The sequence below is a fragment of the Spea bombifrons genome, chromosome 4 (assembly GCF_027358695.1).
Source record: "Spea bombifrons isolate aSpeBom1 chromosome 4, aSpeBom1.2.pri, whole genome shotgun sequence".
NCBI lineage: Eukaryota > Metazoa > Chordata > Amphibia > Anura > Pelobatidae > Spea > Spea bombifrons.
Genome location: NC_071090.1, coordinates 72172781 through 72183442, shown reverse-complemented (window position 1 = coordinate 72183442; position 10662 = coordinate 72172781). Strand labels below are relative to the sequence as shown.

The window sequence follows — 10662 nt, the reverse complement described above, 5'->3', positions numbered from 1 at the left end:
ATGATTCAATGCACCAAATGTACTATAGGGTGTTACATCGGTGAAACCTGCCAGCAACTTAATAAAAGGATGAATCTGCACAGATACTCCATCAACCATCATGATGAAGAAAACTTTTGCACCCCAGTTGGGCACCACTTTACCCAAACCGGTCACTCCATACATGACCTCAAAATCAAAACACTGAGAGGTCATTTCAAAAACACCCAAGAAAGAAAGACATTTGAAGCCAAAATGATACATTTTTATGATTGTAAAAACAGAGGACTTAATGTGGATTTGAGCTTCTTAGCTCATTATCAAAACTTCCTATAACCTGTGCCTTTTTTTTTTTTTTTTTTTTTTTCCCTTCTCCCTCTCTCTCCTACATGCTCACCCCTGCTCCCCCCCCCAGCCTTATCTGTGCAGTATATGCCACTATTTACTATTTACGACCCTCTTAGTTTTTTGTCTGCAAATTCTCTATCTTGTTATTTTAACCCCTGTTTTAACCCTGTATCAGAACATGTACTGGTCAGTTTTAAACTGTTTTAAACTGTGTTTTTCACTTGCTTGGTCAGAAATGCTTTTGACTTGACAAAGGGAGGACTCCCGAAAGCTCGTCTATTATTTTAAATACTGTTAGTCCAATAAAAAAGGTATTACAAGATTCTGCAACATTCTGTTTTTTTGCATTCGTATACACTGGACTAATACGGCTACCCCAAACTACAGTACACCCTTTTAAAGAACATCTAGCAATAAAAGAAAACAAAAAGGACAAGACATAGGTTCCAGCATATTTAATGAACAAATGCTATCAGGTCTTTGATTAAGTTTAAATTGGCATAGAATGCGTGAATGAATGAATAAAACAAAAAAAGGCATTTTAATCGAAACGCTAAGCCCTGTTTTCATCGGCATACTTGCTACCACTACAAGACTTGTTACCATATATATTTGGGGGGTTACACTTTTTGTATTTGTGGTTGCGTGGTTAAAGTTCTGTTAAAGCTAGCATGGGCTTGTGATTCATATCTTGAATGAGCCTGTCAACATCTTTGCATACTTAATTGCTATATTAAGCTTCAGTTTGGAAAGGTTGTTGGAATGTGTTAAGAAAAAGTCCAATCCTAGTTTTCTACTGAATGAGATGATTCTAAATCACACAGCACCACAGTAATGAAAATAGGAATAATCATGTAAAACAAAGTAGCTACGTTTGTGATTAGATTTCTAGAGGCTATCTCTATTTTTCTATTGTAATTATCTAAAAGAAAATGCATGAGATTAACATTATTCGTTCCAGAATTAGTCAACCATATCAATTTTAAAAGCTTGAAATTTCTGATCAAAAACCACAACCTAAATATGAGCATTAACACAGTAGAGCTAGATTTCTTTTTAGCATTCTTATGCTTTGATTCCTGCTGTATATGACTTCATGGGATCATTCTCCCACTCAGCTAGGGAGAACAGTTTGGTGCGGGTTTCATCATCAATAGGCCATCCCCAGGCCTCGAAAAATGGAACGAGGTTTTTATCCACAGCTTTTGAGAATGTCTCCACCCACAGATTCATCTTCTCATTTTTGTCCTTGGGGACATTCGAGAAAGTTTGATACTCTGAGAAAACACTTTTGAACGGGTCCCAGCCAAAGCCCTCTTGTAACTGGAAAAATAGACATAGATATTTATAGTTACATAAAAGTCTTGGATAAACCATGGAGTTCTCAAAACTGTTTCATATGATTGCAGTTGGGCAATACCCTCTGGAGGATATCCACTCCCAATATTTTAAACTAGAAGGCCTTAAAATACTACTTGAATTCATTGTGCTATGATGTACTTTAAGGATGTTTTAAAACTATTACATACTTTTTTTTTTATAATTTGAATGAAACATTTTACTAGTGGTAAATGTTATGCCAAAGGCATTTTCACTAAGACATTAACCATGTTGCAGCATGAGAAAAATTCTACTTTCTGATGCCGGGACAACTGACATTATTTAAACTAGCCACCTGTACCAAAATCAGGAGGCCAGAAAGCCAGTTCGCCAATATGACAATAAAAGAGAAAAAAGTCCTCGAGGAGCCAAACTGAATTCAATATGAGCTACAAAACTAGTTTTAATTGGGTCATTATTCAATTAATCAACATATTCTGCTCCACTAAAAGAAAAAGAAAACAAACCTACAAACCTATGCTTTTTAACAGCTAATGGAAATAACTATTGCTTGTACTTCATTGCAATGCTTGTGATAATTATGGACAACATTTTTTGTGTGGCTGTGACAAATGGCGTAACACGGTATAATAGTAATTTCATTTTTCTTTTATTCCAATACTCGTGATCCATTTAAAGTAATATTATGTATTCATGAATGTGTTACCTGAAGATAAGTTTCCAGTGCAGTCCACACAGACCATTGGTCTAAGATAGCTCCGTTTTTCAGATAGGCTTTGATTCGTTCATCCCTGCTTTTTGGCTGTAGGCTATTATGAGCTTGATCTCGTGGGATTCCCAGGACGGTTTCATGTACATAAACAGACCATAGGTTACATGTGGCCTCCGTGGTATGTGGGGGGAACTCCCAATACCCTTTCTGCTGATTGTGCCCAAGCTCATGTGCAGACCCCCATACTCCGGATTTCTGGATACTCTGAAGGTCAACCATTCCCTTTGCCGATTCAAAGTGACACATAATGGGGTAACCAGAATGCATAAAACCTGTAGTAATAAAAAAAATATCCAAAATACAATCTATTCCAGTCACAGAGGACAGGAATTTAACAGAAGCTGTTAAACATTATAGGCACACACTCAATACTGTATGACTTTAGATGGATCTGCCTTGAATCTGTATGCTCCTAGAAAGCTTACAGTAGAGTGATACTCAAAGAAGCATATCAGAACCATTTGGGCTATTTGGACTGTCCCTTTCTCTAGTTACTGAAAGTCCTCAAAACTCAGCATTGTGTTAAATATTATTCTCCCATGTATGTCTTGATTCCTTCACTGTATTAGTTTTCACCACTTCCGCTGGAAACTGAGTCAATTTATCTATGACTCTTCTTTGAATGAAAACCTTCTTACCTTAAATCTAAGCATCTGACCCTCTAATTGTAGACTATGACCTCTTATTCTAATATTTCTACTGTTCAAATCTCTTCTACCAATATAAGTTAAGATCAATCAGTCTTTCTTTGTCATTTGCATGACAACTAAGCTATGCAGCGCTTTAGTATCAGTACCGAGCTGTCCAATTATATTTGATTTTGATGAGTTACAGTTCCAGACCAGTTATTGTATTACCATAACCAACCATGTTTCTATCTCTATAATAAAACAGATCTGGGTAATCTGAGTAATGCAGTATGTCATAGCATTGCTTTCAAACAGAAGAGCTCAGTAATAGCTTCAACTGCTTTTTAAAGCTAAATTAACAGAAAAACGCCAAATTACCTTCAAAGTAAAATACGCTGTTGAATATAATATATTTTTGATTGAATATAATTGATTGATAACCAGTGTCATGCCTTAGAGGCAATTTTGCTGGAATTTTTCCCTTACATCCTTGAACCAATTTTACTGGCATTATACCGCGATTAGTCCTTTAGGCTAAAAAAAAAGTAAATACTGTGCATTACTGCAAATGTCAGGTAACCTACATGATACAGAACGCTGTTATTATTTTTTTTTTTTTACAGTAACATGGATGCCATGTCACATTGGTACCCTCCTGTACATTTAAGTTTTGCCATGAGCTGACTTTAAGTAAGGTTGGAATATATTTGTCCCAACCCGTACTTCGTCTGGAACAATCGCATGTCGGGTTTCCTAGAGCTACAGCTGAAAAGGCAGTCAGGGTGAAAATCTTCATATTCACATAGGATTCATTGCTTCCCTCAAGTAAAACAGTTTGTACCCCACAAACATTGTTTACAAGGAGATTTTTGAAATTTAAGAATTATCATTCTGTCCAATATGTCCACAGTACTGTTGGCTTTATTATCTAGAAAATAATAATTTAAAGCATTTTCAAAGATGTGGGTGTCAATCAACTTGTTTGTTTTGTCTTCTTCATATACTTTTATGGGAAGAAAAAACTAATAAATGTTGAGTTAGGTGACTGGATGTGGGTCACATCTTGTTTGTTACTAATAAATTAATTATTCTATATAGTTAATATTATTAGTTGATGAATAGCACTTGCACCAGACTCCCAGTGACCTATCTATAAGACATTCCATTTGCATGACATGTCTCTTTATGATAGATTGACATTGACAGTTGCACTTGTTTGTTGTGCTGTTTTATCTTAAAAAAAGTTAAATATGCAACCCAAGTAAGTGAAACGAAAGACTATATATCTTAAATGGATAAGTCAAGGTATTTACCAATTGAGATTTGCACATCTGCCACAATTCTCTCTGGGCGTAAAAACTTTAGAGGAGTCATTGCAAGCTCAGCAACCGCTTTCATGATCTTGTCCCACATAGACATAAGTGCTTCTGGGTCATCTAGTGAGCGGATTGAGTCCGAGGGCACTGTCAGAATCAGGTTTTCACCAATTAACTCAGCCCATGGAGCTGGGAGATTACGGATGTTTTGCTGCCAGTCTGAGAGGTTGGTCTGGCCTGAGAGAAAGTAAAAATCAGTTGGATTGATACTTCAACACAATAATGTATCTGGTAGTCATTTAAAGCAACAAGGCAACCACAATTAATTAGCATATATTGGATCTAGCATGAAACTAATACAGTATATTCCACCACGGTTCGAGAGAAAAAAAGAACACAGTTCAAGAGAAAAATTGGGCTCATCTACAAGTTTTTTCGAACTGATTTTGAGCATTATTGGTAAACCACATGTTTATATAACCAGGCTCATGTTCAGTGAGACTAAATCAAGAATACTCCCCCATTTGTTTCCATTTTAGATATACGGTAATTAATTTGTTAAACAATGTGTACACAACCTACTTTATAAGACCACTTTCTATGCACATTATTGTGACCCTTATGAGCTGTAAAACACTTAAACACATCCATTCCCATCAAGAAAAAAAGGGCACAAAGTTCCAGTTAGGCAATCTGCCCCAGCAATGCTCAGGAGCTATGGGAAAATGTGTTATAAAATAGCAACTTAAAGTCCTCATTCTGTCCATGCAATACAAATTGTTACATGTTTTAGTATGGAGAAGAGGTCTTTTGAAAATGTGACAAAAAAAGACTTCTCTTTAACCAATAAGAAGTGGATATTTTTACCATTGCACGCTATATGATATTGCAAGATTATCTGATATGGGCATGTACATAATCATCAGAAACTACGAGGCTTTAAAATACATGACAAGAAAATTGCAGATTTTAATTTGTCCTTAGAACAAACTATATTAAGAAATACAGTGCCACAAAAATTTCAAACTTACCTTTTATATATGTTGGAGCTGGTTCTGCTCCATACACTTTAATGGGAACAATACCCAGAGTGCACTTTGATTTCACAATGATGTAGAGGAGTCCACCCCAAACACAGGATGCTAAAACCTTCTCACTAAGCACAGATGTTTTGTTTACAACCACTGGGGCTCGACATAAATTGTTTGCAGAACTCAGGTCATCTGTTTGACAGCCAATCTGCACCTAGATGACACCACATGTATATAAAGCTGCATATGTGAACTGTGATTAACATTTGGTACATTCAGTGCCTATGGAAAGTCAAAAGGCATCATTCACAGACATCATCATAAATTTGATAAGTACAAGGTTGGATTTGCCTCTAGGTGTCTCTATGTACAAATACTGCTCCATGGCACAGTGAAGGCAAGTTTCTTTTCCTACTATTTTTGACCAGGCTTCCTGTATGTCAGGCACCCAAAATTCTTAGCAAGAAGTATGATTTTACAGTGGTTATGGAACAAAGGTAAATGATTCTGGTAATGACAAATAGAATATAGTCTATAGCTATAGAACAATTAAGATGTGTAGCAGGACCTCATCAATGGTTTCCTATCCATGCTTCCAAATGAACTTGAAGCATATGAAAAGTTAGAATAAAAATAAACATTTTTGGTCGGGTATATTTCTTCTACCCTACAATCTTATTTCTGCCTCTTTGCCTTTCTGCTCATTTCTTTGTTATTCCCTTAATCACTTCAACAGCTAGGCCTTTTGCAGTCTATCTCCCTTTCCAACCATCCAACTCCAGCCAGGCCCAGTCTTGGAGGTAGGATGGAGAAACAATAATTCTCCTGATCTGTCCATGTTTGGTTATTGATACAATGCACCCTTTGAGATTTTCAATTCAGTTTGGTATTGCTACCTGAAGACCTTTTCCCACAGCTGAAGCTGGAAACACAATTACTACTGTTTTTCCGGGAGGCAAGTACAGCCCAGTGCTTCTCCAGGCATCATCACCTGGGAGGGAAAAACAAGATTAGCAAATATGATACAGTCACATGTTCCATAGATATGTTTTATGTATATTGTGCATGCATTATATATGCTATGTGGCATTGTACAGATAATTATTTAGATGTAAATATACAATATATTGACTGAGAAACATAAAGATCAATCCCATGTAGAGTCTAAAAATGTCTGACACGACAACAGTGAAACACTTTTCTTGAGTACCTAGTGTTACCTGGATTTGTAGCATCTATCTGCACAGTAGTTGATGGCTGGTCTTGAACGTTGTCCAACCTCTGGCTGTTTTCTAGGCTTAGACAGGAGACATCTTGAGCCAAACTGAGGATCAAAGCTTCTTTGGAGTCACTTTTCACAGGACATTCTTTGCTAACATTGGGTATTGCACACCCCTGAACAAGACTTGCAAACCTTTGCTGTTGGCAAGAAATGAGAGGGCAAGCTGGCAGCTTCAAGTAACTTGAGATATCTTTTTGAAGGTTTTGCAACCAGGACTTCAGAGGAGGTTTTATTTCTACCCCACTTTCTAAGTCCTTCTGCAGCTGGCAGAATGCTTTGGGGAAGTGATAGCAGCTTGCAGCACCCTCAGGGTCTAATGTCTTATAGATACCTTGAGGGACAGTCCTCCCAAGGATACTAATTCCAAACTTATTCAGAATTTTATTTCCTGGGTAATTGGACAATACACTTTCTACTGATTTTCCATAAGACCAATACCAGGCATGGCCAGCAATTAGGAGGCCTCCACCCTCTGCTACAAACTGTTGGATGCTTGCTGCCTCATTATCACTGTAGGAATCACAACAGTAGATGCTGAGGTCAGGGACTAGGTTTGATATTTTACAACTGATGCTTTCTTGTTTCAAGATTTGGGCAAATTTTGCCAGTTTATTACGAACTCCGATGGTTCCCTTTTTGCCTGTGTCAAGCCATGATATGGCATTTAGGAGCAATTTTTTGAGTTCTGGTTTATTTAGGTAACTTTCATGTGTCCCCACAACCACACGTCCTCTTCCATAATATGCAGCAGCAAAAAAACATTGGTTTTTGTCACTCAATCCAATTGGAAATGTCAAAGGTCCATGAAGTAGAAGCTCTGAGGGGACAGCTGAACCACTGATGTCCACATTGGACACACCTTGAAAAAGATGCTTCAAATCCAGTGAAAAGTTCAAACTGTAAGAGAAAACACTTAAATGTTGATTAGCACTTTATACACTGTGTATAGATAGTTCGAAAGAACAGAACTTCATAAGAGATCTCACAGCTGTGCATAGTACATTCATTGCTGAGGTGAAACCTATAGTGGTCATACCTCGTAAAACATTTCACCTCCTACAAATACCAGAGCAAATCAAATATGGATTAAGTTGGAGTAATGTGCGATTTAATGGAAAAATTGTGCAGACAATGTGATGGAGAATTAGCAGAGTCACGCACCACTCCTCAACCAAAGAAAGGTCTGAGTGATTGTGGAACTGCATCAATATTCTATTTTTACTTTAAATTCATATTAAAGTATTTTTTTGCATGGATTCCAGTGCATTTCATTGCATTAAAATCTGGGAGCTATTCTTTACATTTGTGAAACTCTGTGTTCGGTAAATAGAGAGGCATATATGATGTATAAAGTATATATGTGTATTATTATTCTCAAAGTGTGTCTGGCTGAAATGTGCAATACTTATTTACATTAAAAAATATTATAAATAGTAAATTCCCTATTCAAGATTTATGTCAGAGGTGCAAATGAAGCTAGGAATAGTGCATATATACTCACTCTGTATAAATTGGGTTCCATGGTATATTTTCACTAACACTGAAGTTCCCTTTTTCTCCACATTTATCAGTGAAGTAAACACCAGACACCGATATTACTTGGTTTCCGGGAAATTTCTGCAAAATATTTTCATCTCTGTTGCTGTCTGCCCATTTTAAGGGCTCCGCTCCAATTAGTAGACCTCCACCCTCCCGCAGAAAGGATATAATGTCTTCAGTCTGGCTGTCATTATTGTGAATAGTGCATAGAACACCTAAGCCCTGCTTGAGATCATAGCTGGTTTGGACACTGCATCCTGATGCGGAAAGACTCTTTGCCAAAGTTTCTAGGCTATTGCCAACTCCAATTACTGCTCCAGGGGATGGATTCAACCAGGACACTGCATTCTGTAAGAAGTGTGCAAACTGGGGATTCTTCAAATACGACTCGTGGGCCAAAACCACTACCCGGCCCTTCCCATACCGAGATGCAGCTATTAGTACATCTCCTGCAGGAGTCACAAGCACAGGGAATGCAGAATCTCCGGTAAGAAGTAGTTTGCAGGGATCACTGTCTCCTGTGAAGTCCAGGCTTGTGATACCCCGAACCAATGAACGATAATCTTCATTAAATGCCATTTTCTCCTATTGTTATGAAACAAAGTGATTATATCAGTCAAAGGTAGCCGATAACATGGACGGAAGGGCAACAGCCCCATAGTTTAGTTTGATTTAAAAAAGCTTTTATGTGTGTTTTGCTTGCAGATTGTCTACCTTGACAAGGACTTAATGGATCACATTTTATCAGCTTTATTAGTTATGCACTAATGGAAATTTAGGAAAAAATGGTATCTTAACAAGCCTCTGATATTTGTTATTTGTCTTTTTTTAAGTCCTATCTACCATAATTCATTTTACTATTCCTGAAGAATTTTGAGAAAGCTGCTTGGAATTTACAACCTGCTTTTTTTTTTTTTGACCAGCACTGACAGCATAGAGTTATTGGATTGCTGACAGAGGGCTGGCGCTACCTATAGGTAGATGGCGGCCTAGAGCAATGTGAGGGCACCTCCTGTTTGGCGCAAAACACAGCAGATTCCGCTCAAGGGGAAAAAGAAAGGGGAGAGATAATGAGAATGGGGGATAAAAAAAAGAGTAGGGATAGGGAGAAAAGAAAGAAGAGAGATAAAGAGAAAGGGGAGAGATAAATAGAAAGAGAAAGAAAGATACATAGAAATGGAAGAGATAATGAGAAACAGGAGATTTAAAAAAAAAGGGGAGAGATAAAGGGGGTAATGAGAAACTGTTTGTATAATAGGGCACAGATGTCTAAAACAAGCAAGTGTGTTGATGTAAGGGACATTGTAAGCTAGGATGTTTATGTGTAGGGGCAAACATGAGTGTGCATGTGTATCTATGTGTTTATGTGCAGGAGTATGTTTTTATGGGCAGGTATCTTTAAGAGTAGAGTATATGTGTCTTCTCACAGTCTATCCATTACTGTTACTGTTTTGGGCCTAAAGGGTATATAATGAATAAAGAGTGCATATGAGCCAGTATGATAGGAGCCCTGACTGAGAGGAGACCTGAGACTGAGAGGAGGCCACTGTGGGTGCAATGTAAGTGGTGGGTAACTCTTGTTGATGCAATCTGGGCAAGTCCTTTGTGCAGTCTGGTTGCTGGGACACATTCTTCTGTGTACAATATGGGTGCTGGGGCAAGTCCTATTTGTTTAATCTGACTACTGGACAAGACCTGCGGATTTAACCTGGGTGCTAGGCAAGTCCTGTGGATGCAATCTGGCGTCTGGGGAAAATTAATGTGTATGTGTGTGTGTTAGAGAGTATGATTAAGTGTGTGTAATTTCTGTAAGTATGTTTACATATGTATGCCAGAGATTATGTTGGAAGGGGGGGCAAGGAGCAAAAAAAGCTAGGGGCAAAGATGGCACAAACATACTCTTTGGGGTTAGGATGGCACTGATAAGATGCTTGGGGGCAGAGGCACTCACAAGCTGTTTGGTACTGTGTGACAATTTGCTTGATGAAGTTGGGGGGCCCCAGGGCAATTTTTGCACCAGCGCCCTGTGGTTTCTAGTTATGCCCCTGGCTGGGACAAGTCCTACATGTGCAATCTGGGTGCTGGAGCAAATCCTTCAAATGTAATCTAGGGGCTAGGCAATTCCAGTTGATGCAGCCTGGGAGCTGGGGCAAGTCATATGTGTGCAATCTGCATGCTGGGCAAGTCCTGTGGATGCAATCTGAGTACTGGGCAAGTCCTATGTTTGCAATAAGAATGCCAGGGCTGTGCGACCTGTGATCTATGCCTACAGTTTTAGGTTTTCCATGTATTTTTTTATTTGATCTATGCCTTCAATGCTCAGTTTTCCTTGTGGTTTTCCAGTTATTCAGTTGCTCTATACCTGCAATGCTATGTTTACATGTGTTGTATATTTGATCTACACCTGAACTTCATGGGGGAGAAA

The 10662-nt window shown here is 38.2% G+C and overlaps 1 protein-coding gene across 1 annotated transcript; it reads right to left on the bottom strand.

Annotated features, from left to right (window-relative positions):
* Positions 1-1392: 1392 nt before the first annotated feature.
* LOC128492145 (TRPM8 channel-associated factor homolog) lies at positions 1393-8816 on the bottom strand. Its single transcript, XM_053464602.1, has 7 exons — positions 8200-8816; positions 6637-7595; positions 6313-6407; positions 5417-5630; positions 4383-4622; positions 2375-2712; positions 1393-1650 (listed from the first exon to the last, which is right to left on the bottom strand). Exons 1-7 carry the CDS (start codon positions 8814-8816, stop codon positions 1393-1395), a joined length of 2721 nt encoding a protein of 906 aa, XP_053320577.1.
* Between the last annotated feature and the right edge of the window lie 1846 nt (positions 8817-10662).

Bases quoted from the DNA above. Each gene is read 5' to 3' on its own strand.
- LOC128492145 (XM_053464602.1), bottom strand. From the start codon at position 8,816: ATGGCATTTAATGAAGATTATCGTTCATTGGTTCGGGGTATCACAAGC. The intron at 7,596-8,199 runs GTGAGTATATAT...TTTCTCTTACAG, and splicing joins TGGAACCCAATTTATACAGA to TTTGAACTTTTCACTGGATT. The intron at 6,408-6,636 runs GTAACACTAGGT...TTTCCCTCCCAG, and splicing joins GATAGATGCTACAAATCCAG to GTGATGATGCCTGGAGAAGC.